The sequence below is a fragment of the Oryx dammah genome, unplaced genomic scaffold, assembly GCF_014754425.2.
Source record: "Oryx dammah isolate SB20612 unplaced genomic scaffold, SCBI_Odam_1.1 HiC_scaffold_5, whole genome shotgun sequence".
Taxonomy (NCBI): domain Eukaryota; kingdom Metazoa; phylum Chordata; class Mammalia; order Artiodactyla; family Bovidae; genus Oryx; species Oryx dammah.
In genome coordinates, this window is record NW_024070189.1 from 29,043,346 (window position 1) to 29,071,012 (window position 27,667).

At 38.1% G+C, this 27,667-nt stretch overlaps 1 protein-coding gene and 1 long non-coding RNA gene across 3 annotated transcripts in view; one reads left to right on the plus strand and one right to left on the minus strand.

Moving 5' to 3' along the window:
* Positions 1-26,756, plus strand: part of ACOT12 (acyl-CoA thioesterase 12) — a 41,668-nt gene extending 14,912 nt beyond the window's left edge. Inside the window, exons 4-15 of the mRNA XM_040239450.1 lie at positions 733-834; positions 3,569-3,704; positions 7,697-7,853; positions 9,367-9,486; positions 10,432-10,582; positions 11,096-11,151; positions 11,431-11,494; positions 12,152-12,235; positions 19,636-19,769; positions 21,521-21,649; positions 23,629-23,755; positions 24,022-26,756. Of these exons, the coding sequence (XP_040095384.1) occupies positions 733-834; positions 3,569-3,704; positions 7,697-7,853; positions 9,367-9,486; positions 10,432-10,582; positions 11,096-11,151; positions 11,431-11,494; positions 12,152-12,235; positions 19,636-19,769; positions 21,521-21,649; positions 23,629-23,755; positions 24,022-24,171 (1,410 nt within the window). The 3' untranslated portion in view covers positions 24,172-26,756. The remainder of the gene's footprint in view (positions 1-732; positions 835-3,568; positions 3,705-7,696; positions 7,854-9,366; positions 9,487-10,431; positions 10,583-11,095; positions 11,152-11,430; positions 11,495-12,151; positions 12,236-19,635; positions 19,770-21,520; positions 21,650-23,628; positions 23,756-24,021) is intronic.
* On the minus strand, positions 12,921-26,897 carry LOC120863325. 2 transcript variants are annotated; one of them, XR_005720968.1, is made up of 6 exons: positions 26,806-26,897; positions 26,409-26,547; positions 24,031-24,116; positions 23,639-23,789; positions 18,694-18,893; positions 12,921-15,670 (listed from the first exon to the last, which is right to left on the minus strand). It is a non-coding gene; the product is annotated as an uncharacterized LOC120863325 (long non-coding RNA). The 2 variants fall into 2 exon arrangements; XR_005720967.1 differs by having other exon boundaries at positions 12,921-16,014.
* Positions 26,898-27,667: the final 770 nt, after the last annotated feature.

Below are 27,667 nucleotides of genomic sequence, written 5' to 3' on the forward strand. Positions count from 1 at the left end.
TTCATATGGGAAATCCAGTCCACTGTGCTATCACCATAGAGTGTCTTAGCCAATTCTCGCTAATCTTGAAAAAGAAAACTCCTGAAAGAGGAAACAAAGCTGCAAATAACATGACTATAAATAACATTCTATCCATGTCAACTTGGTTATAAAACTGAGACTGAAAATTAAAAATAGTTGTGGTATACCTCTTTGATGGGCTATAAGGCATTTGTTAATACCTTATTTTCAAAAGCACATTTAGTAATAATAGGATTTGAAAATGTTTAATAAATGCCCCAAAGTTGTAAGATATAATATAAAACTGTAAATACAGTATGATAGTCTTTTGTGTGTGTATACAGATACATATACATACACATCTATATACATATAGACACATTTCATATATAACACTGGAAGAAAATTTATATAAAGGTTAGTAATTATTAATTTGGGTGATGGGATTAGTGATATTTACTCTTGATAGTCAGATTCCATTTTTATCATTTATTTTTATACTTAACAAAATTTTCCATGGTAAATATACATTTTTCTATAATCAGAGAAGAGATTTTTTTTTTCAATTTAATAGAAAATCACAGAGAGGACGATACTGACTAAAAGTAAATTAAAATACGGGTTTTATTCAAAAAACAAAACAATGGTGAAGTGCATAAATGAATTTTGAATGCCGCAGTGTCATCTGTTGTCTGGATGACTGAACATTTTTTATTTTTCTTTCCACTGTAGATCAGCATCAAGGTTGCAGTAGAGGACATGCTCACTGGCACTGAGAAACTTGTTAGTGTGGCTTTCTCTACCTTTGTAGCCAAACCAGTTGGAAAAGAAAAGGTAAATTTCTGTCTGAAAAGTATCTAGCATATAATTCAGGGACTCATTAACAGAATTACCAGCATCAAAATTGTTACAGGTAAGGGACATTTCTTTCTTACCAGGAATACACTTTCCCAAGATTTGTTATTCACCAATACTTACTGTAACTGTCACCAATACTTATGCAATGATACCACAGTATTAACTACCTTAGAAAAAATGAGAGATGTAGCCAGTTTGTGAAAGAGGGAAAAAACATTGTGTTTTAAGTGGTCTAAAGGTCATATCAGTTTCCCAAAAATATTGCTTACTGGTTTGGTTCTTTTGTGGTTATATAACTCAAAATTGAGTTAAAATATTTTTTAAAGCAAGAGCATTTTAGCTACCAATTGTGCATTATGGTCCAATCACTTTTTCAAACCTAAAGGAATAATGTCACAGTTGCTGAGTTACTGAAGTTTGAAAATAAGCTGCAGGGCATATGGTGTAAAAACACCCTTAATAGAAATATGTTGGCCTGATGTGGGTATTCCAGTGGGCTTGCCTGGTGTTGGCCCAGAGCAGCTTGTCCCTTGTCTACTGCAGACTTACTATAATTTCTTGGATTTTCTTTTTAGAGCCAGGATACCTAGGGGAGGATTCACACTTAGTACAAGCATTTTAAAATGTAATAATTAAATTTAGAACTCAAATCTTTCACTTGAAGGATCGCTTTAGAAGTGGGCACAGTGGCTTCTCCTAGCTCCACGTAGAGTACTATTCACTCTGCAAAAGTCTTCCTCACATGGAAGAGCCAGCTGGGACAAAGTTTTCCCTGTACCCAAAAGAAGCAGTCACCAGCAACTCCTCACTTGGGCCAGAAGGCACACAGATGGGCCAGGGCCTAGTTAGGCCATGGTGGTGCCTGGGTGGCAGGTGTCTCTGCAGTTTTGTATACTGGGATACTTCTTCCACTCTGTCTGATATAAAATAGACCACAAAGCAAATCCCCATTGCCTGGGGGCACTGTTTTTTCAAACTGAAGTTCATATCACTTATTGTATTATAAAAATGCAGCCTTCTGGGCTGTATCTCAGACCTATTGAATTAGAATCACTAGTATAGGAGTTTGGAATCTGTACTTTGACAAAGCATCCTAGGGATCCTATGTTCACTAAAATCATTGAGACACTGAGACAGGTCTTCTCAAACATTCTGTTTTTCCTGGAATCCCCTCCGAATCTCCAAACTTTTGTGAATAAGAGAATATAGGGGTGGTTGCAGAGTTCTCATATTTGAGAGCAAGTGACAGAAAGGAATCCACCTCCCCAAATCATTCCTTCACATGGAGGAGAAAACGAAGCCCATCATTTCCCCCCTCCAGCTTCAGGGACTCATGGAATAAGAATAGAATAGCCACACTTCAGTCTAGTCTCTGCTGAGCCTAAAGATCTGTTTTCCAACAGTGCTTCTGAGAAAGCAAGTGCCCTAAGTGCTCCCATAATTGGTTAGCTCAGATAACCTTTATTGTAAAGCACCTGTATTTTCTAGTTGGTAAATTCTTACTCAGTAGCACACCACTAAGAGAGCCATGAAAAATCAGTGGTTTGAACCGACAGGGCTACCTGGGTCTCTGTCCAAAGTGAGTTCATTCCAGGATGAGATGGGCAATGATTACTTCAGTCTAGTTCAACAATGACACAGGCCAGATCATAGAACGCTTCCCAAGACTCCACAGGGTGTGCTCGTGCAAGGCCTTACTGAAGCTAAAGGAAAGGGCACAGCAGGAGAAAGAAAGCACAGCAAACATCTGAGAGGTTCGAGACTTCCAGCTAAAGCTCTTAGGGATCTCTTCAGCACACAAAATGTACTTCATCTGCAGACTGGAAAGCCGAAACATTAGTTTACCAGGTGGTCTTCTGCACCCCACTGGTCACACAACTAAACTAAAGCTATGTAATTAGTTAAACCAGTATAAGCTATTAGTCATTACATTCCTAAACAAGTTGGATGAGGTCATCCAGGGGAGTTTGACTTTAACCATGTATTAGAAATCGCTAGCTATTTCATCGTTATCTTGGTCAAGGGTCAGCCTTTACGTGGCCTGTAAATAAGCATGGAGTTCTCCCAGTCCAGCTGCAAGGTGACTCACACACAGGACAGCACTCAGGCATTTCTGGAAGAACTTGAGCCCTTGCTTCTGTTGCATCACATTTCCAGGTTTCTGGAGGTCAGCTGGAGCTTTAGTCTGATATACTGATTCTTTCAGTTTGCTTATTAGATAATGTTCCCAACATGTGATGAAATTTCTAAACAGGGAACATCATGACAGCTTTCTCTAGAATATCTTTCTTCTCTCCCTCTGATATCTTAATTTTTCAAAAGGTAGAAAACATTTCTTGATAAGAATTTAGTGGCGTCATAGTCCCTCTCCTCATTCATTAATTTGAAGAATATTTTATTTTGTAATTCTGTTGAAAATTTTTTAAATCAGGGAAAATTAATATTTGGAAAACTTTTTAAAGGTACATATTATATGAACAAATTATGAAGCCTACATTGGTTTTTTTAGTTTAAAAATATTTTAAGAAAAAAATTAAGACAAAATAAAATGTACACATCCATTATATGTACAGTAAATGTACATATCCATAAATGCTCTATTTACTTTGAGTCAGAAAATAATGTGGCATATTATTTGGTTTTGCAAAGTTCATGTTGTGCTTTTATAATTTAACAAGGCAATGAAATATAAATGTTTTTCTTTTTCTAGATTCAATTAAAACCAGTCACACTTCTAACTGAACAAGATCGTATGGAACACAATCTGGCTTCTGAGAGAAGGAAAGTTCGCTTACAACATGAAGATACCTTTAAAAACTTGATGAAGGAAGGTGGCAAGTTTGATGGTTAGTAAATCTATTTACAGGAACTTTAATTGTATGATTGTGATCATACTCTGGAGGAGGTTCCATGTGCACTTGAAAAGAATGTGCATTCTGCCGCTGTCCTGATCCTTTCTGGTAGTGAGACAGAAAACCAAAGACAGAATAACCTCAATTCAGGTCAAAGTTCCTGACTGAAAAAATGTGGGATAAATGTAACATTGTCCAAGAGGAATGACAAAATACTTATAAACATCCAAAGTACAAGAACTGAAATTAACCTCCAGATGGTTATGTCCCAGTTGGAAACCTGTAGAAAGGATGAGGTTTGTTTACTGTCCTTAACATGGGTGCACAGCCAAAGCTCTGAGCCTAGACTGATCTCTAGTCTAAGCCTGGGAGTGCCCCATTTCCCCAATGATTGGCAATTACCTCCAAATAGGCATACTTCTGCACCAAAGTCCCCTATACTCAATACATTCCTGCATACATTTCCTAGATGATCCTTACACACATGAGACCTGCCCTAGTACACAGCTCTATGTACCCCAGTGTATGCCGTGTATGTCTTCATAGGAATCAAGTAAATTTTTCTTTAGTTATCCATCAGAAAAGGAGTTGCCTTATATCTGAGTCTTTACAAAGTCTCTCACAGTATAAGGTCTTTTCTTATTTTTTTAATTTTATCTTGGTAACACAATATTCAAACAATTACACACCTTTCTTTTTTTTAATTTAGCTATACATTGTACAGATAATTTATATTAATTTATTTTGAACCAAAAAAGTGCCATTTGAGTAAGAGAAATTAACCTTAAAAAAATCTCAATCAGTACTAGTTTGGGATGTTTATAAAAAATTATCTAGCAAAATCAGTACTTAAAAAAGACAGAAGTTGGAAGGATTTAAGAATTTAAGATTTTATATGCTTTTTAAGGATTACTTTAGGAAGCAATCCAATTCTGATTACAGCAATATGGTGGACTCGCAGTCTGAAAAAAATCTAAAATTTCTGGATAAAATATTTACAAACACATCTCAGCAGGCAGAAAACTAAGAAAGAGGCTTCAAGTCCATAAATGATCAGAAACACAAATGCAGCAGTGTAAGGAGACACAAGAGCTGGCATTTGCTAAGGGGGACCCTGTAGGTGGTAGACGCTGCGCTGTGTTTTAAGGCGCCTGCCCTAACGCAGGAGGCTCAGTCAAGTGGGAAGGTGGATCAGGGAACCAGACCCGGAGCTGAAACCCCTCCAAAATGATACCCTCAGTGGGTCAACTGGAAAAACCATGCCTCCAAGAGCTCTGGTCGGCATGCTTCCCACTTAACCCTATGTGGAATGGAAAAAAACACTTGTTTCTCTTTGAGGATTCAATCACAACTGCATTCTCAAGCATATTTGGTGTCAGAATTCACATAATTTGTTTGGCTTGAAACAGACCAAGTAAAACCTAGTGTGAATTCATACTGTGTTAAGTACCCACAGGTGATCTGCAGCCACAAATGCAAATCCTCTGGGCAGACATGACTTTAAGCCCAGTCCTCAAGAACTCCCACAGATAGAGATCCAAGGAATGTGAGCTCTTAGACAAGAGTCATAAGACAAAAGTAAGTCACCTGAATTCAGAAAAGCACCAGACAACAGAATGAAGCCTGCAATGAAAACTAAAGAAACAGAATTTACCACATAAAGAATCTGAAGTAAAAGGTTAATATATTTTAAGAAATAAAAGAGTATCAAAAGTATTATGTAGGAATAAGAAAATGACCTAGAACATTAGATGAAGAAGCAAAAACCATTTCTATACAAAAAGAATATAAAATAATTAAAATTTAAAACATTAATGAAACAGCATCTAAGACAGTAAACTGGAAAGTAAATCCAGGAGTTACCTAGAATGCAGATGGATAAACAAGGAAATGGAAACTATACAAGAGATTAGGAGACAGAGAGAATGGAGTAAGAAGTCTAACAAGCATCTAATCAAAGTTCCAAGAAGAGAGGAGAAAAAGAATGTGAGAGAAGTAACATTTGAAACAAACAATATAGATATTTTATTAAGAGGTAACATGAAAGTTTAATATGCATTTGAAAAGATTTGGGACCTCATTATTAATCAGGGAAATGCAAACTATAACCACCATGAGACCCTATATCACACCCACACACACATCTGGAGAAACTGAAGAGTTCATAATACTAATTAAGTGAAAATGAGGAGCTGGGGAAACTACTGTAAAAAATAGAAGTAGGAATCAGTACAATCATTTTGTTACCTAAAATATCCTGTTGATAGTAAGGACTGTGAACGTGGAATAAATCAGCAAAGTTAAGTTTATTCATCCATCCATCCATTCATTCATTCAATAAATACTGACTGAGCACCTACATTCTGGAATTCTATTAGGATTTTAAAAAATCAGTCCTTACCCAAAGGAGCTCAGGATCTAGGGGGTCAGATAATCAAAGATCACACAAATAAACATAAAATTGTGACTGTGAAAGAAAGGTACAAGTAGGAGCTAATAACAGTGGAGTCAGCTGTGGAGGTCAGAGAAGGCTTTCCCGAGGAAGTGGTAACTGAGATGGGCCAAAACAGAATAGGAAGTAAATGGAAGAAGGTGGTGGTGGCCAGCAGGACTGCTACTTACAGAGAGAGACCATGTACAAATGCCCTGATGCTGAAGATGGCATTTTAGTTATAGGAGCTGAAAAATGCTGGAGTGGCTGGAAGGGAGGGAGAGAGAGATTACTAGGAGATGTGATGGGGCCAGAAGGGTTGCTACTGGCATTCAGACTAGCTGGGGCTGGAGAGGTAGGCATAGGCCAGAGAAGAAAGGAAGGGCTTGGGGGTCATAAAATGATTCAGGCTTTTCCAACAGGCCAAGTGGAAGTCACTGTATGTTTTTAAGGAGGGGACTGAAATGATCAGTGAAATGCAGGAGGAAAAAGTAAAAGAAAAAGACAGTTAATTAAAAATGTAAAATTTACATTAGGAAATGGAATGAAAATCTCTGTAACCACACTTCTCTGCTGACTTATATGTAAATATGCCAAGAAGGGCTCCATTCCCAGTTACCAGCAACAGCTGGGCATATCTGTGCTCTCACACTGCCAGCTCAGCTCTGCCTCCGAGAGTATAGCCAGCATGGTACCCCTGATCTGTAATTCCTCCCCCAGCTCCTCAACAACAGCACGTGAGATTTAAGCCTAGCTGGTGATTCACCTGATGATGCAGGAAGTATAACTGAATACATTTTACTGCTTTGCAGCCAAAGTAAATGATTTCTCCATTGTTGAGAGGAAAAACCAGTTTGTCAGTAAATGAAGCAGATATGATTCAAAAGAAGCAGAAAGACACTAAGAACAACGTATTGTGTCTTTTCTGTTTGTGACTGCTTTCATTACCAAGCAGTCACCAGGGGAGGCCATATTCCCATTCTGAAGTTTATAGTGCAGCAAACTGTTCCAGATTCTCAGTGTCCATGGCCCCTAAAGCTCAAATCCCTTTCTTTTCATTAACTTTATTAACATACCATAAATGGCCCATATTTAAAGTTCTACTTGATAGGTGCTGAGACATGCATACTCCCATGAAATCATCACCACAATCAAGATAATAACATATCCGTCCATCCCCAAATTTCTTTCTGCCCTAACCTGCTGTAATCTGCCCCTTCTCCACCTGAAGCAACTCAAAATTAAACTTACTTGTTCTTTTGACCAAAATTCTGGTTGACTTATAAAATAGGTTGGAATACAATCTCTAAAACGTCCTTTCTGATCTGTTGTCTTACCCAATTCACTGTTAAATAAAACCTATTCATTTCCTCGGGAGTTTAAGTCTTGGGTAATAATATTTAATTTTTAATTAAGTATTATTATTTAATTAATAATATTTAATTTTTAGAAAAATTAAAAATAATTTTTCTAAAAATTTCATGAGTTGAAGGAAAGGTTATAGCTTCAGGTTCTACATTTAACTTTACCATTTTTGTTTATGTCTACCTTTCAGATCCCATTTGTGATGAAGAGGAAGGAACTGTTTCCACAAGGGGCACCTCTGTTCAGAGCATTGAACTTGTCCTCCCACCCCATGCAAACCATCATGGAAATACATTTGGTGGCCAGATTATGGCTTGGATGGAGGCGGTGGCTACTATTTCTGCAAGGTTCTTGGTTTTAGCCTTTGGTTTGTGATCTTGAGGCTAGCTGGGAGAAGGCAGAAGGGTCTGAGACTGGCTACTGGGTGAGTCAAGGGAACAAGTAGAGAACAATGTTGCCTTTTATCAAACTGAGAAAATGATCAGTCATTTTCCTGTTTACCTGAGAATTATTCTGTCCTTTCCTGAGGGTTAAAGTTTAAATTCTTGGTTCAAAAATAAGTTCTTACAGTTATTCTGAATTATGACTGTTGATCTTGCAACTCTTATGGAGTTAGTTATGACAAAGTAGATGGAAAACAGAAACAGAAGATAGCCATTACACTTAAAAACAGTCAAGATACAAACTTTTTAAAAGGTGGTTCACAATTAGGTCTGACCTCTGGAGGTGCTGGTTAGAATCATTACCGCCAAAGGATTAATTGAAAAATATGATGAGAAAGAGGGAAGAACTTGGAAAAGTACTTTTAAATGCGGCTCAGTTTCAAAAAGGGTAATTTCATTCTTAATGGAGCCATGTAGGTAATTGGGCAGTTTTAAAGAACACTGTAGTCTCTGAAAATGCATTTGAACAGGATCTGCCCTTCTGACAATTTTTGTAACCACTGAAAATTGTTAAGGTTTTATTTTCCCAAAATTAAAAGAATTTTATTTATTAATATGTCTATAGTTATGACTATAATTAGAAACCTGTGGTTATCCTAAAATTGTGCACAAATATAAGAGCTTGTTTTTAAAATGACATTGTCATTCTTAATGACAATAAAGCATTTAAGCCTGTTCTACTATAAAGGCTTACAATGTAATTAACTATGGCAGAATCTGTTCACTTATCGTTGGCAGAATTCTTTAGAGTAACTGAATGACCACAGTGGGAATCTAAAATGTAGACAATTATAGTAACTTTCTGAGATCAAATTTTCTTTATAGATTTTCAAAACTTCGCACACCAAAAAACTGTAAAATATGTACCTTGCAGCCTTTCAGGCTTTGTTCAGGAATGCAGGTAACTTTTTTTGTGGGGAAGAAAAAGTTGTCTTTGACATGTGGGTGAATTTAGGTAACAGTGCAGCCAAGGAACTCATGTGAATGGCATCAGCTGCAAGTTCTCGTCACTGTTTCCCATGCCAACCTGGGAGTCACAGCTTCCTGTGACTGTAGTCGTGAGCTGTCAGGAGGAATAAAACTCTGAAATCAGAACAAAAGACAGTTGTTTGGTTTTTGGAGATACTCCATAGGGCACAAAACAAGAACAGGACTGTCACCACAACAGCATCTTGGGAAAGCCACCCACAGACTGGGACATTGTATCTCCTAAAATATTTGCAGATAATGTCACAGGACCACTCTCGACACACACAATCCAGTTATTTATTACCCTTTTGGGCTGAAAGAGATGTTCATTAGAAAGCACCCCGAACACAGGTCTATTGCATCCATTAAGCAAAGCAGTAGCTCCTGAAAACATTTTGGAGAATGATCACTTTCTTCTCTTTCTCTCTCCTTCCCCTTGTTTCACCAGCCGCCTGTGTCGAGCGCATCCTGTTCTGAAGTCCGTGGACATGTTTAAGTTCAGGGGACCATCTACAGTTGGAGACCGTCTTGTCTTCAACGCCATTGTCAACAACACATTTCAGAACTGGTAAAGCATGTCTGGTGCTCTTAGATTGCTATAAAATGAAATCAAACTCACACATAAGCAATGTTCTTTGTTTTTTCTCAACCTGGAGGTGAGTATAGGGAATACTTTAAAATAACCACATTCCTTCTAATTTTTTTGAAATTTCATGTTCAAAATCTATAGACATACATATTTATCCTCTGTTCCACTGAGACCTCCTTACACTAAGTGATAAGTTGGTTTTTGTCTCATAATAAGGTCGGGAGTTGGTGATGGATAGGGAGGCCTGGCGTGCTGTGATTCATGGGGCCGCAAAGAGTCAGACATGCTGAGTGACTGAACTGAACTGAAGGTTGACTATATTTCCCACTTGATCCAGGATGGTCTTGGTTTGTGTGTGTCATAATCATTAATTCTTCCTTTCACTCTCAAAAGGGTCCCATATGGTCAACAATTCATAATGGACCTGTCATTTATTACCATGAAGTCCAAAACACTTCTCAGTTATTTTTATTATTCTTGACACACAAAGAAAAGATTTAACTTGGTATATTTTTTTTCTTTTTAAATGTAAAAAAGAACATCTGTATTTCCTATCCAACTTCAGTGTTTGATGCTTTTAAATTATAGAACTATCGTTTTAGGAGAGAAAACTTGACTTTGGCATAATTTAACACCCCACCTCCTTGGCCAAAATTTATTCATGAATGTATATAAGGTCCCACTGGCCTTTTTTACTACTTGAAAGTGGGAAAGTAAAGCAGACATGCTCCCAGGAGCTTGTATATAAGATCAATCGACTTGATGAAATGGATGTTAACCGCTGCATAGATTAGCAGACAACAAAGAAACAACAACACAGGGTCCTCCTTCTCTTCCTTGCCTGGAGGAGCTGGTGGGGTGGTGGGTGGGGGAGGCCTAGCATGCTCAGGCTCTCTGCCCACTATCCTTCTTGCCCTTCTGCAGCGTTGAAGTTGGAGTGCGCGTAGAGGCCTTTGACTGCCAGGAGTGGTCTGAGGGCCGGGGCCGTCACATCAACAGTGCTTTTCTCATTTATAATGCTGTCGATGATAAGGAAGAACTGATCACATTTCCCAAAATCAAACCTATGTCAAAGGTCAGTTATTAGCACATGCAGTTCGGTAATCAGACCACTTATTCTGGGGGAAGCTGTGGTACAGAGCTCCACCCAGAATCTTTTCCTGCACTGGCAACAACCTGCACGTCCATTCCCCTTTGCTTTACATTTTTGTCTCACAAAGTAAAATGATCCTTTTCCTCTCTTTCCAAATCACTCCGGTCTTTTATTTAAACAGTGAAGGCCCTGAAGACCTCACATCTATTCAGCCACATGCTGCTGTTGGAAGCATATGTCTTCCATGTCTCATTTCTGACTCTCTTTTCCCACTTTATATCCAGTTCTCTACTTTATATCCAGCTGCTCTACATTCATCAGAATTAAGTCTTGTGGAATAAGCGGCCTTACTGCCAACTCTGACCTGAAGATAGTTCATGTAGAGACTCCTTGTCCCAGTTAGCCTTTTCAACTGACTTAGGAGAGACAGACTTAAGGATTGTAGCACAGGAATATTAAGAATGTATTGATTTTACTTTTTTTTTTTAATTTAAGGATGATTTTCGACGGTATCGTGGAGCTCTCGCACGCAAGAGAATTCGCCTAGGCAGGTAAGGGACTCAGGCGTAAGATTTTATGGACTCTTATCTGACAAATTACATAGCAAAGAGCCCTCTCTGGGTCTCTATTCCCACATAATATAAAAAGAGAAGGTTTGATATTTTTTGACTGTGGATGCTACTGTGATGAAAATTGTTCTTCCTGATTGTTCCGCCAGTAAAGGCAGCTTTTTGTAACTGCTGATTTCACTTCAAGAAAGTGTCACAGTTATTGCTATGTGCTAGATACAGGGAAGAAAACTATTATTTAATATTTTCATTTTTTTCTAGAAAATATGTCATTTCCCACAAAGAAGAAGTTCCACTTTGCATATACTGGGATATTGGCAACCAGGTGACAATTTTATGATCTGAAGTTCTTCATGTAAAAATCACTTCATTACAAAAACGGGAACCCCCTCATTTAACTGATTCATGTTGTGCCTACACAGGTTAGATACAGAGGTGAATTATAGCAACCTGTCATCTCAAAATGAAACAAAACCAATCTATGAGTAACTAGTCATCAGCCAGCTGCTTCACTGCCTTGTTTGAATTATCTACATAGTCACTGAGTTACAGACTCCGGTTGCTCTGCATCAAATGCATTCAAGCAACATAGGACATTGAGATCTAGTGTCTCAACATGATCTGTGCTGAATGACACGCCTTCTCAACAAAAAAGTATTAGTCATTTTAACGTTTTGACCATGAAATGTAAAGGGAAATCTAAATTTACTTATTATACATTGATTACTAGTCACACTGAAGGGTATTCTTGTCTTTACTTAGGATATCAATTAAAATGATACTAATTTCCTAAGCACATAGGACTCACATGACTTATCTGAATTCTGAATTAAGAGTCTGAGACAGAAATTATGTTCCTATAACTTAGTTCTAACTTCAACATCATCACTTTGGCTCTAACAGTATCCATTTTCTAAGCAGAAAATATTTGATCACATATCTGTACACTGAACCCACAGCTTTTCAATTATTTATACTTTAGGTATCCTTGAGTAATGGCAATGTGGAGGCTCTCAAAAGCCTGGCAGCCAAAAGTGGATGGGAGGTTACCAGTGCTGTGGAAAAGGTAGGAGGCATTCAGATATACATACAGCTCACTGCCCATCATGAATGAAAGTCTTCATGGTGGAGGTTGTTCTACAACTTCTAATGCTGCTTTCAAGAAGGTAAAAAATGGAGATCAAGATGGCAGAGTACAAGGACACCGAGTCACCCTATGAACACGTCAAAAATACATCTATATGTGGAGCAATTCACAACACTGAAAACAAACTGGAGAGTGGCAGGAAGACTCTTATACAACAACTACGGCTATAAAGAAAGATCCACACAGAGTCAGGTAGGAAGAGAAAAAACGCCATCAGGTCAGGACCTGCATCCCTAGGAGAGGACACCCCAGCCCTGAGGTCTCACCCCGAGAGGAGTACCCTTAGCTGGTTTTAAAACCAGTGGGACTAACAGAAGGGCTGTATGAGAAACCTAAACTCTACTCTGAAAGGAATCAATGCTTCCTTATTCCTGGGAACAAGGCAAAGGACGCAGACTGAAACTCCCAGGGCTCTGCTCCACTGCAGTTCTCAACTAAGGCAAATAAAAGTTCAGGACTGGAATAGGTAATTCTATCAAACATACAAAAAAGAGATAATTCCTAACATTCCCAAAATAAATTGAAGGGAACACTCCCAAATTCATTCTATAAGGCTATTGTTACCCTGACGCCAAAATCAGACCAAGACACTCAAAAAAAGAGAAAATTACAGGCCAGTATTTCTGATTAATATAAATGCAAAAATCCTCAACAAAATATTAGCAAGCTTAATTCAAAAATATAAAGAAAAGGGATCATACATCAGGATTAAATAGGATTTATTCCAGGGATACAAAAATGGTTTAATATTTACAAATGAGTCGATGTGATATACCACATTAACAATAGGAAGGATAAAAATAATATGATCATCTCAATAAATGCATAAAAAGCATCTGACAAAATTCAGCATACATTCATGATAATAACTCTCATCCAAATTGGTATTATATTTCAATATAATAAAGATCATATATGATAAAATTAAAGCTAATATCATACTCAATAATAAAAAGGTAAAAGCTTTCCCTCTAAAATCAGGAATAAGACACCCTTTATTTAATTCTAGCCACAGCAATCAGACAAGAAAAAGAAATAAAAGACATTCAAATTAGAAGAGAAGAAGTAAAACTACCTCTTGTTTCAGACAACATGATACTATATAAAGAAAACCCTAAGGTCTCCAACAAAGTAACTATTGGAACTAATAAGTGAATTCAGGAAAAGTTGCAGTATACAAGACTAATATACAGAAATCTGTTTCTTTGCTGCACACAAATAATGAACTATCAGAATGAAAAATCATGAAAACAACCCATTAAAGTCACGTAACAAAGAAAAAAAAATAAATACCTAGAAATAAACTTAATTAAACAGGTGAAACACATAGTCTCTGAAAAATATAAAACACTGAAAGAAATAAAGATATAAAGAAATAGAAAAATACAGTATTCATGGATTGGAAGAATTAATATTGTTAAAATGACCATACTATCAAAATAATCTGCAGATTTAATACAAACTCTACCCAAATACCCATGACATTTTTCAGAGAACTAGAACAAATAATCCTAAAATTTGTATGGAACTGCAAAAGACCCCAAATAGCCAAATCAATCCTGAGAAAAAAAAGAACAAAGTTGGAGATATCATACACCCTGCTTTCAGAATACATTACAAAGCTACAGTAATCAAAACAGTATGGTACTGGCACAAAAACAGACACAATTAAGCTTAAAAATTAAGCTAATTAAGCTTAATAATTTTTGCACAGCAAGAGAAATCATCAACAAAATGAAAAAACAACCTGCTGAATGGAAGAAAATATTTGCAAATGATATAACCTATATGGGATTAACCTCCAAAATATATAAACAGCTCATATATAAGAAATATAAGAAAACCAAACAACCCAATTAAAAAATTGGCAAAGACATGAATAGATATTTTTCCAAAGACATACAGATGGCTAACAGGCACATAAATAGATGCTCAACAATCCTAATCATCAGAGACATATACAAATCAAAACCACAACGAGTTATCACTTTAAACCTGTCAGAATGCCTATCATCAAAAAGACCACAAATAAATATTGGTGAAGATGCAGAGAAAAGGGAATCCTATTACACTGTTTGTGGAAATGTAGACTGGTACAACCACTATGGAAAACAGTATAGCAGCTCCTCAGAAAACTGAAAATACTGCAGAACAACCATATGATTCAGCAATTCTACTACTGGGTATGTAGTGCATAAATATACACTTATAGATATATTCATATATAGTCATATATACAGGAGTATAATCTATGAAAATATTAAATCACTATGTTATATACCTGAAACTAACAGACTATTATAAATGAACTATATTTCAATTTTTTTTAAAGGTAAAAAAGTCTTTGGGGAAAATTTTTTAAGAGTCAAATGTCTTTCCAGCTCTGTCTCTGTTCCCCACCTGGGCTGATCTAGAAAGTGAAAAGTGAAGTCGCTCAGTCGTGTCTGACTCTTTGCGACCCGTGGACTGTAGCCCACCAGGCTCCTCCGTCCATGGGATTCTCCAGGCAAGAATACTGGAGTGGGTTGCCATTTCCTTCTCCAGGGGATCTTCCCGACCCAGGGATCGAACCCAGGCCTCCCACATTGCAGGCAGATGCTTTAACCTTAAGGGCCTTCAAATCACCCTACACATTCCTACCTCCAAGCTTAGTTCTCATATTCGATCTCTTTCTCCTTCTCTTCTCTATCTACCCCAGTCCTACCTGATCTTCAAGACCTGGGACAAATGCTTCTCCATAAAGCCAATCATCTCCTACTGAAGGAAATTATCACTTTAGGAACTCCTTTAACAGTTACTTTTTTATGATTAACTTCTCAATTAATTATGTATTATCTCATGACACTTACTCCATAGCCACATTGAATTGGTATTTGTCTTACATAGTAATTTTACAAATGGGTCTTTTCCCTTAACTAGATTACAAACATCTTAAGAAAGCGGCCTTGTCTTGACTTTTTTGTATCTCAGCACCTTTTACAATGCTTTTGCATGTCATGAAATTTAAATAAGTGTATATCATTTGAATTTCATCTACTTTCAGTGGTATATCAAGTGACCCTTTGAAGCTGATGCCCACACTAAACATATTATAAGCTCTTTGAGGACCATTTTGTTCATCACTATAGTCGCAGAACATAGCACTAGCTGGCATTCAGGAGATGCTCAATAATGCCGACACTTTGTCTACGCTCACGTTTCAGCGCATACCGTTTTTCGTCGTCATTGAAACAGTAGCCTCTAAAACAGGATTACCACATGTTCTGGTTTTCCTGGGACAGTCCTGGTTGCCCCATCATAATTATTAACCAGGCCCAAGTCTTCCAGTTTGAATAAACTATATGGCCACTCACCCTGAAATAGAAACAAATTCAGATACTACTTCCTTGTTTTCAACTCTGACTTTGACCTCCTCCGCACGTTTTAGCTTTGGTTTGTTTGCTTTTACTACATCTTGGTGCTCACTTCTGAATCCTTTCAGAGTCTTCCTTATTTTCTTTGGATCCAGTTAGGTTTCCATCTATGCTTAGTTCAGTGATGCACACAGGTTTAACATAACAAAGTTACTTGCTTCCATTTACCCTTTATAAAAGGTGCCTCAAGACCTTGTATTCTTTTACTAACACTAAATCTGCTTCTTGCATCATTGCTGGCATCTGAGCACTCACTGAGCAGCTTAGTAAAAGACAAACTCATGTCTGGAATGAAGGATGAGAACATACTTAGTGAAGTCATATAAATTAAAATTTCAATTCTTTTGGAGTTTGGACCAAAACCCAACAACCTAAACAAATAAATGTGCATTTACAAGTGTCTAAGGAGAGCCACCAATAATTAATTCTTAACTTTCTGTACAGTTACTTACTAGAGAACATTGTATAACTAAAGAAACATTCTTATGTTATCTCTGTTGAATTTGAAGCCCTCCTTTTTTTCAGATTATATTTGTGATAAAAATCGAATTTTTTTCTTTTTTGGGTTATCCTCTTCTCTCCCACTTTTTAAAGCTTTTATGCTTTTAACTATCTTAACCCATCATGTTTTTAATTTCAAAATATAGCTTATTTTTTTCTGTCACTATTTAGCTGAAAAAATTTTCACAACTATTAAGAATTATACTTATTTCAGGTTTTAAAAATCTATACTTATTTTGATATAAATTTTGATAGATGGCAAAAGTCAAAAATTTCTGGTATTCGTAATGAAAATTGGGCAGTACTTACTGTTTTAATCCATATTTCATTTTCAAGGTATAGTGTTGGAATTAATAATAGCACTAATACAAGGAGCAAAAGATGAGCCCTCATCTTAAAGGAGCTTATATTAATAGTCTATCTTGAAAATATCTTAAAAGTACTTAGACTATCTTGAAAGCACCACACATACACATACCATAGCTGAAGGATAATTTTAAGGTAGTTTATAAACAAGAGTGAGATTTAGTATTTAAACTACAAAGCTCAGCTCTTAGGCAATTCAAAGTCAGGGAAGATAGTTATTTAAAGACAACTTTGGAGAGGAGTCGATTCTTTCCTCCTTGAAGACAGTGTAAGGATAAATTGCTGGAAGGGTAAAAGAGGATTTTTAGGCAGTGAGTAGCTTGAGCCACATCTTGGTGGAAATTAGCATGGGTGAGAGATTGGCCTGATGGGAGTAGCTTTTTATTTAGGCAGTAGCTGAGAGAGGACAGGAAGCCAGAATGGCAAGAACCCTTGACACAGGACAAAACCCATAGGAAACAGACCAGAGGAGATCTATTCTCATTGAAGCTGGGGAATGACTGGCTCCAGACCTGCACCTGACCACGTCCCTCCCCTTAGTCAATGGGTAATCGACCTTCAAGAACTCTACCCTCTCCCCACACCTCTGTAAAAACCAGTTTTGTCCTCCTTCCCACAATACAGTCTCAATAACGTCTGTCAACAGATAGTATAAAACTCTAAAACTGAGCTATTTCCACTTGTGCTATAAGATCTAAACTCATTAAACAGAATCTTATTAGAATGAAAAAATATATCATTTATAAAAAGTTAGCAAGCTCCAGCAGATTTTGAACCTACTTTAAGCTTCATTTCATAGAATAAAATTTCATAGAATTGAAATTCATTCTCAAATGATAAAACATTTGAGATGATAAATGGAATGTAACCTGTATTCTTCTAAGCATGAAAGGGAACTCATTTTCTTGGAGAGTTGGTCTTGGAGAATTTTTTCACTAGGCAAAAGTTGGCTTTCCTAAAATAGTAGAATTTCAAGAGAACCAACACCAACAGCTGCCCTTCCTTGTCTGCATCAATGTCACTGTCTCTGACAGCAGAATGTTAAGGACTTTCTGCTACTTTTACCTTTGGGGAAAGGATCAAAATGCCATCCATTCCTCTAATACTGTAGTTGACACTGCCTAAGTCTAGTGAGCTCTGTAAGGGCAGAATTTAATGATGGCTACTTAGTGTGAAGTTTGTTATGTCTCCAGGACAGGAAGCAGCAGCATGTGTCTCCAACCTGGGGAGCAGCTTCCTGGAGAAGTGCTGTGATGGTTTTCTCAGGCTGCCAAAACAGAGTGTACCAGAGTGGGTGTCTCTCGGTTGTGGGAGCTAGAAGTCTGTGATCAAGGTGTCGGTCATGCTGGTTCCTTCTGCGGGGAGTGAGCAAGATCTATTGCAGGTCTCTCCCCTAGCTTACAGCGCTCTGCTGCAATCTTCAGCATTCTTGGATAGTCGATGCATCACTTGACCTCTGCCTTCATCTTCATATAGGATTCTCCCAGTGTGTGTGTACATGTATTTGCCCACACTGCCCCTTTATATAAGGGCACCAGTCATATTGGACTAGGGGCCCACACTCCTGCAGTAGAACCTCATTTAACTTATTACACCTGCAATGACCCTATTTCCAAATAAGGTCACATTCTGGGCTACTGGGGGTTAAGACTTTAACATATGAATGGAAGGGTGGGACACAATTCAACCCTTAAAAAGGACTCAGCCCACTGTTACATCCCACTCTACCCTGGTTTCACCAAGGTTGACTGTGGTTGCCCCAAGGCCAGAATCTGACTGAGGTGGTGGAATTCACTCTGGCCACCTGCTCTTACTCCTCTGAGACTGCAGAGCCCCAGCAGGCTGGCTAAGAGCCAAAGGGACGCCAGGATCAATGAACCTCCTGCTGCTTCTGCAGCACAGGGGGCAAAAGTAGGTAGGTCTAGGCTGGGCTGAGTCTCAGCCTTCGACTTAGAGCTACATTCACGGTTCTCTTTCTATTTGATAAGTGCCCACAACCTACATCATGCCCTCCTTTGCAGGCTCACTTTAAAGACAGGCTTGGTGCCGAGGTCAACTGGCGAGGTAAAATGGCATAAGCAAATAGCTAGTTCTTACCTTTCTAAGCTGCTTTTAGTCAGTTTCTCATTTCTTCATTCTCTTCTTAAAAGATATTTATGTTTAAATAAAGGTTTTCTCCCTCACAGCCTTTTTCCATCTGCTTGAAGTCTTAACCCTATGTTTGTTTGTCTTCTCATTGCTTGTTGCCATGGGAATGATTATAAGATGGCAAATTTCAACACTATCTTCAAAGCATCCTGAAAGAGATGGAGTAAATGGGCAGGATAGAAATGTGCTCTTAGCTGAATATATATCTCTGATTATTGATGAAAACACAATAGAAGCAAAGTTCAGAGTAACAAAGGGTACATTAATATTTAAGTGTAAGTCAAATGGATCCCCAAGACAAGCTTTCTCTTCTCTAAGGAACAGTAAGCACTAGACACTCAGGAACTGATCTTGTGACCCTTGTGATTCACCAAAAAAAAACAATGCTTTGTGCTGAAGGAACAATATGGTTCAGCAGTCCTGTTGAGACGTTGAGTTGGAACTAGAGGTGTTGGCTTACTTCCTGGATCCCCTCAGCCCAAATGAAGGCACACCTGACATCCTGGGAATGTTAGGCTGCAGCCTTGGCTCCAGGGTCTTATGCGGAAAGGAAGCGCTGACTTGCCTAGCAGCCTGGTGATATTTTTTGTCGTTCCTGGATAGAGGCAAGGAAATATCACGAAGAGATAAAGCTCTTTATTTTTCATGAGAAAAACTACTGCACAATAATTAAATAACCTACCCTCAAGTAGCATAATGTGTAGATGACACAGGAGAATAGCATCCTGGTCTGAGTTCTAGACATCCAAATATTGACAGTGAAGTTTCCATTATTGGCTTCATGATTATCCAGGTGCAAAGATGCTTTAGCTTGTGCAATCCTGCTGTGGTCTTAATGTAAAAGTATCAATTTTTCTTTTGTAATTTATTTTTTTGGTTATTTTATTTTAGATAAAAATATATACTCTGGAAGAACATGATATTTTATCTGTTTGGGTTGAAAAGCATGTGAAAAAACCAGCATACTTGGCTTATCATCTCTTGTCCAACTTTACCAAGCGACCTTTGTGGGACCCCCACTACACGTAAGAATAAATTTAAAATACTTTCTTATTCAACCTTGACGTCATGTAAAAAATGACACCTACACTGCAGTCTATCTCCATTGCCCAATGTACGACCCACTGTTTTAACTGAAGAGTATTTGCTATAGCACAGTATCAGGAGCTGTTGGAGAGGCACAAAAATTATTCTAATCATCTAGTTTTCATCTATATTGACTCGACATGCTTTTCCCACATCTATTGTAATCCTACCAGTAACTCTTCAAGGTTGATATTATTCCCATTTAACAGGAGAGAGGACCCAAGACTTGCCAAGATTACACAGGCAGTAAAGCAATGGGACCTCATTTGGAAGCCAGGTCTGTCAGGCTCTAAATGTCCACACTCTTGTACTTTAAGACATAGTCTCATTACTCCTGAGAAAGTGATTATCAAATTGTACTTCCCACTCTTGATGTCTACTTGGTAGCCCTTCTTTTTCTGTGAAACAGCACTCCCTGGTGAGAAGCTGGGAGAAGCAGCTGTGGGAGTCGACTCCTTCCTGCCCTGTCTGATCAGGGCCCACTGATGGCAGCCTACATCTCTTCTGTTACTCCCTGTCTCCCACATCCCTAGTCTGACCTTCTCCACTCTCCCTCCTTTCCTGGAATGCACGGCTGTGCACCTGGTCAACTCTTCTGTCAGGGTGACACTCCCTTCTCCCAGGAGTTCCAGCTCCTGGGTTCCAGGGCTCAGACCTTAGGGACACCTTGCTTTAAGGAAAACTGGCAAGATGGGCTTCCTATTATATTCAGCATTATTAATACCATTTACTTCCTAATTTGGATGAGGTAGAATTTCATCTCCTAAATGTCTAAATCTCACTATGATTAACAGCCCATAACAGACAATTTAATACCACTACAGTGAAACAACTCTAGGCTCATGTGTTATATTTACATAGATGCCAGAAGGATGCATCTTGGTTAATGTTATTGTTAGTAAACACTTCATGAGAAGAGAAACACTTCACAATTTTCTTGCATCAGTATCTGTAGATATAAGTACAAAGCTTTCAGTAAGAATAATGCCTAACCTTTGCTGCTCTTTTCAAATGTTTCTCTCCACTATTTTCTACATCACCTGACATTCCAGGTGAATGAATAGAGAGGAATGAATGAATGAATTCCAATTCCATTAACTTTTTTTCTGCATCCATCTGATTCAGGTACTGTGCTAGGTATTTTCATTTGATCCTAAGCCTATAGGTATTATTATCTACATATTACCTATACAACACACCATAGGTATTATTATCTACATTTTACGGATTGAAAAAAAAGTGACTTGCCTAACACAACACAGCTACTCTGGGACTCAAAGGCAAGTTGTTTGACTCCAAGCTTAGTGCTCTTTCCCAATATACCATATTCCTTTACCTCAGAGTCCACAAAGGATTGTCCATAAAGTTTGCTAGTCTTTAAAATATTACTTGATCCTAGAGAAAAATAATTTTCTGGAAAAAAGAGAAGTGCCTTTCTCTCCAGTGGTGAAGGCAGTGACCTTAGAGTCAGACGGCCAGCATTCTATCACAGGCAGAATTATTCCTTCTGGCCAAACAGCTCTAAAGATAGATTTTAAGAAATGATGCTGGCTTTGAGGAGTTGGTTATGTGAACAGAAGGGTGAATATAGACACCAATAATGAAGTTATGCAAATAAACAAAACAAAGGCATGCCTTATTCTACCAGGTAGAAAAGTGTAGACTTTCTGTCACTGTTCTGTTTACCTAGGTCCTGTGAAGTCCTAGACTACATAAGTGAAGATGATCAGATATATTATATCACTTGTCCTGTGGTGAATAATGACAAACCCAAAGACTTGGTAGTACTTGTTTCACGTAGAAGGCCACTCGAAGATGGGTGAGTATTTGTAACTCAAGTGTTATAGCAAGGTCTTATAGTATAAAGTAGAAAGAAAAAGTTGATATGAATTCATAATAAGGAAGTCGATGGAATAAGCATTTCTGGTCTTGAATGATGTTCATATAAATTTTTTCTAGATGAGGCTTTACTTATCATTTAAAAAAAACTATTAAGTGCCAGCCATGTGCAAAGCATCATGTAAGACTCCTAAAGCAATTCCCTTTCCTTTTATTCTATGCACATGTAAAACGGATATTTAGCCAATCTTTGCAATTTAGCCAAGCATTCTATTACTGCTAAATTATAAATTAAGCATTCTATTACTGCTAAAAATGCAATGAAAGCCAAATAAAACACTGCTGCTGCTACTGCTAAGTCGCTTCAGTCGTGTCCGACTCTGTGCGACCCCATAGACGGCAGCCCATCAGGCTCCCGCGTCCCTGGGATTCTCCAGGCAAGAATACTGGAGTGAGTTGCCATTTCCTTCTCCAATGCATGAAAGTGAAAAGTAAAACTGAAGTCGCTCAGTCGAGTCTGACTCTTCACGACCCCATGGACTGTAGCCTACCAGGCTCCTCCATCCATGGGATTTTCCAGGCAAGAGTACTGGAGTGGGTTGCCATTGCCTTCTCTGAATAAAACACTAGGAGTTGGTTTTGGTTCAGAATTTACAAAGGCTCTACTTTGTACACACCCAAAATGGCTAGCTTTCAATCAGTATGTCTGTTCAAGGCTTCTCCATGGGCACTGGACTTCTCAGAGAATAGATTCTAAGGAGGGTCCCAAGAGTAAGTGTTCAGAGGGATAAGAAATGGAAGCTGCCAGGGTGGTTACGGTTTACCTCTAGAACTGGTCAGCATTATTTCTGATGTCAAAACGGGCCTATAGAAAAATCCCTCCCACATGGGATTAATGCACATAGATGTTCAGGGTATTGTCATCTACTATGGCAAAAGATATTAGAAATAAACAGAAGCTTTATCTTATAAATTATAGTAGAACCATACTTGGAGAAGGCGATGGCACCCCACCCCAGTACTCCTGCCTGGAAAATCCCATGGACGGAGGAGCCTGGTAGGCTGCAGTCCATGGGGTCGCTAAGAGTCAGACACGACTGAGCGACTTCCCTTTCACTTTTCATGTCCATGCATTGGAGAAGGAAATGCCAACCCACTCCAGTGTTCTTGCCTGGAGAATCCCAGGGACGAGGGAGCCTGGTGGGCTGTCGTCTATGAGGTCACACAGAGTCAAACACGACTGAAGCAACTTAGCAGTAGCAGCAGCAGAACCATACTATACCAGAATACTATACCAGCATTAAAAAGGATGAAGTAGTTATAGAGGTATTGATACAGGAAACACCTCTAAAGATTTATCACTACATGAAAAATCAAATTATAGACCAATATTTGTAAAATGATTATATTTATGTAAAAATCTGAATATGTCCATTCAGACCCTCCAGAGGGTGTGAATAAAATAGAGGGTCACAATAAAATGTTAATTTTATTGGTGGTCCTCTCTAGGATAGGAATATACTGTGGTTAAGGTAGACTGAAGGAAGGACTTCTGTTTTCTAATGTACAGGGTTCCTATTGTTTGAAGGTTCTTTAATACAATGGTATTATTTTTTCCATTAAAAAAGTGGATGAGACTGAAATAACAACCCATTAGAGCATACACACACACAAGTTTGGAGTCTGACTACAGCTCTGCAGAGTTATGCAAAGCATACATAATTTTTAGGCAGAAAATATCTATGGCCCTTATTACTATTTCCTATACTTGAATGTAGCCTTAGAGAATGTTTTTTATGCATATCACTCACGTAAAATATCTGGGTCTTCATAGTTTTACTTCTACTATATAAACGAGTTGCATTAACTGTAGAAATTTACTTTTCTTCACCATTTACTGTTTCATTCACTGTTCTTCATTTCTCTCAAGAACTTAGAAAACGTCCTTTTATCTTTCAGTCACACTTACGTGGTGGCAGTGAGGTCGGTTATTCTGCCATCAGTCCCACCTTCTCCACAGTACGTCAGAAGTGAAATCGCATGTGCCGGATTTCTCATCCATGCTACGGACAGCAGTTCGTGTACTGTAAGTTCAATGAAACGTGCACATTAATTTTCTCCTACAGATGCAGAGAAACCGTTTACCTGGATTTGCTAAATTAACTGTAATTCTGTAATGTGTGTCCACCCACACCCACCAGGGAATCCTCAGGTCATCCTTTCAGATCCATTTCCAAGGGACTGGGGTCATAGCCTCCCCTACACCAAAAAGATTGAGATGCTTGCTTGAGAAAGCTCCAATGAATAAGAAATTAAAATATTGTTTTGTTTCACTTTGTTTTCTCGAAACAGGTATCTTACTTTAACCAGATTTCTGCTAGCATCCTTCCTTACTTTGCTGGAAACCTTGGTGGCTGGTCAAAATCTATCGAAGACACAGCAGCCTCCTGTATACAGTTCATAGAGAGTGCTACTGATGATGGGCTGATAAGCATACTTTAAATTATCTGTCATTTTATTTCCCACTTCCAATTCCAAACTCCCTTAGTCCTGACACTTGACAAGTTTCTCGGCCACAAATAATTTCGTATCAGTCTAAGAAAAATGCAGTTGTGAAGAGGTTAAAAAACAAAATGCATCCCAAGTCAAATACCAGTGATTTAGGTTGACATTAAAAGAGCTTTAAGACTCTGTTTTTAGATCATCTGTGGCTCTGCTATCTTCCAGGGGCACAAGCGATGGAAAATTTCTCATAATCAATATTGTGTGTTCTATAAAATGGTGAAAGTTTGGTTAAAACAATCAAAACATTTTTAGGCTAGAGGGGTGAAACATATTCTGTTTGAAATTTTATAAAATATTATAAAATCAGAAATGATACATTGGCTTGGTGATTAATAGTATGGGGTTGTTCCATGTACAGCAGGTATCAGTGTGTCAGAAGCACCTGACAAGATGTATTACATGTTTTAGAGCTTTAAATTAGGAAGATATTAAAACATAATGGAATCCAATCAATTTTAGTAATAGGAACTACTTTCCTGGTGTCATTTAACATATATCAAGGTAGCTCACTCATTTAGTATCTATTGCTATATATACTCACAAAGTACCTGCAAAATGTGATATTGTAGAGAAAGAATGACCTGAGCTCTTCTTTCATAATCATTACATTAGAACTTTATTCCCTAGACTTTACATTTATTATTTTACTCTGTGATTTGTCTTGACTCATAAGACAAACCAGCATACATCAAGTTAACCTCCTCTACGGGACAACTTCTAAAATTTAAAGGACTTCTCCATTAGAGTTTAGAGCACTTAAGAGATTAGGTACATCTTGCTTTAGTTTGTCAAATCTTTACCTCTGTCCAGACCTGGTTGTAATTATTTTTATTAATCTGTGCCAACAGGTTTTCATTTATATGAATTTTGGACTATGTCCCAATCTTATGAATTAACATTTAAATACAATAAGAAGAGTGGACAGGCAGATTTAAATGCTTATACATTACATTCCAAAAGCAGATCTTTTAGAATATTTTTAGATTTTAAAAAAGGTTAAAAAATGAGCAGTAAAGAGAGTTACAGTACACTAAAGTTTTGTATGCTAAAATTTCAGCCCTCTTCTACAACTGAAATGCTTTTACCTTTTGTCTTCGTACATCTCTGAATTTGTAATTTTTTTTGAAACTTTTTTCTGAATGAAAGAATAGAGCAACTTTGGCTGGATTACTTTTAGATACAAAGATGTTGCCCACTCTAACTTATAACACAGGCACAGTCCATACCAGCACTGTCCAATATGGTAGCCACTAACCACATGAGACCATTTAAATTAGTTAAATTTTAAAGTAAAATTTAAACATCAGCTACACTAGCCTCATTTTAATATTATTAGTCACATGACATTATCGGTCATCATGGCCTAATCCAAACTGCTCACTTTCAGACTACTGGACTAAAGATTCTTTAAAAGGGCATGACACTGGAAAAGACAGCAATGCATTCAGGCTTTACCTAGGGGATTTCAAAAAGTTTAAAATCTATTGCCTGAAACCATGACACAACTGACTAAGGCATTCCTGTTGTAAAATTCAACAACAGCACTTAGGTTTATATTTCCTTTTTTAATGGAAACTTGTTTGATTGCTTTTACACATTCAATAAATATTAAGAACCTACTCTATATGAGACATTTTTAGGCACTGTGGGTTCACCAAGTAACAGAAGGGTACTTGATCACATCATAATAAAGTAAATAAATAATATAGGCTATTTGGTGGCTCAGATGATAAAGAATCTGCCTGAAATGCAGGAGACCTGGGTTTGATCCCTGGGCTGGGAAGAAACCCTGGAGAAGGGAATGGCAACCCACTCCAGTATTCTTGCCTGGAGAATTCCATGGACAAAGGAGCCTGATGGTCCATGGGATCACAGAGTCAGACACGACTGAGCAACTAACACTTTCACTTTACTTTTCAGGAGGTAAGTGTTAAATGGAAAAATAAAGCAGGGTAAATGATGTGCATGCTGGGGAGGTGTTGGAGGTGGCTGTTCATATTTTAAACAGGGTGGTCCCCTGCCAGAAGCAGTAGGAAAATGCTTCTACAGCTTCTGGCCTCCCTTCCCTAGAGCTGAGAGGCCAGCGCTTGTGGCTCAGTGCAGAGGCCGGGGTTCCCCAGGACCGAGTGTGTCCTTTGCAGGTGGGGGTGCAGAGCCTCCCCCACCCTCCTTACCTCTGCACCCTCACTCCAGCTGGGCCAGGGCTGGAGGGGCCTGGTGAGGGCTTCCAGGAGTTGCCCTCACACCTGGGAATGCAGGAATGTGGACTAGGGGATCAGAAGTCTGAAGCTTCCCATATACTCCTTAGGGCCACTGCAAGTTAAAGATGTAAAATTTAATAACATTTTTCTGGCCATGAGACAGGACTTTTAAACAAGGAGGTGTGTGGGGGGTGGGTGTTTCACATTGAAAGATAGTAAAATATTCTATATAATGAACGCAGAAATATATACATCCAGGATTTGGGCTTTGGTTATTGATGGCCTGATACATTGTTTAGGAATAATAAAGAAAACATTAAGAAAAAAATAAAAATTAAAAAAAAAATAGGGTGGTCAGAGTAGGCTCTACCTCGGGACATTTGAGTGAAGACCTGGAGGCAGAGACGGACTGAACCATAAGAATTTCTGGGTGTAGCACGTTTCCTGTAGAATGGCCCATGCAAAGTCTGTGAGATGGGAATGTTTCTGGCGTATTCCAGGGAAAGCAGCTCTGGAGAGGCTGGAATAGAATGAAAGGTAATCAAAAACAGATGACTTGAGTAGTCTTCCTTGTCTTTCTTTGGTGCTCTGGCTTTAATCAAACATGATTGATCCAAGGGTAAGCAGTGCAGCTGGTTCATCAGCAGCCATCCTCAAGCCCCTGGAGACTAAGGACAGAAGGAACATAAAAATGTAGTCAGGCTCACTTTCTCCTTTGGAGTGCTAAAATATCCTCCAGGAACACTTGAGATTTCATGCCCTTCTTGATGGTAAGGGTTTTCAAGTGCTTCTAACAGGACTGAAAGCTTTTTGATTAAGAAAGGAAACTCTTCCCTATTAATTCTTCCTGATTTTAATGCAATGGAGTTTCTGATCTATATTCAGTTTTTCTATCATATTTTTAAAGAATTCTAGAGGAAAAAAATGTGAAAACTGATCTGTATACTTTAGAATATATCTACCCTTATATGCAAATACCACTGCTGCTGCTGCTGCTGCTGCTAAGTCGCTTCAGTCATGTCCCACTCTTCACGACCCCATGGACTGCAGCCTACCAGGCTCCTCCGTCCATGGGATTTTCCAGGCAAGACTACTGGAGTGGGGTGCCATTGCCTTCTCCGGCAAATACCACTAGGAAATAGTGAATAATTTTAATATACAGAATTGTAAAGTAAAATAAAAAATAAATTTAAAAAAATAAATAAAAAATAAAAAAAACAAAAATCTAAAGA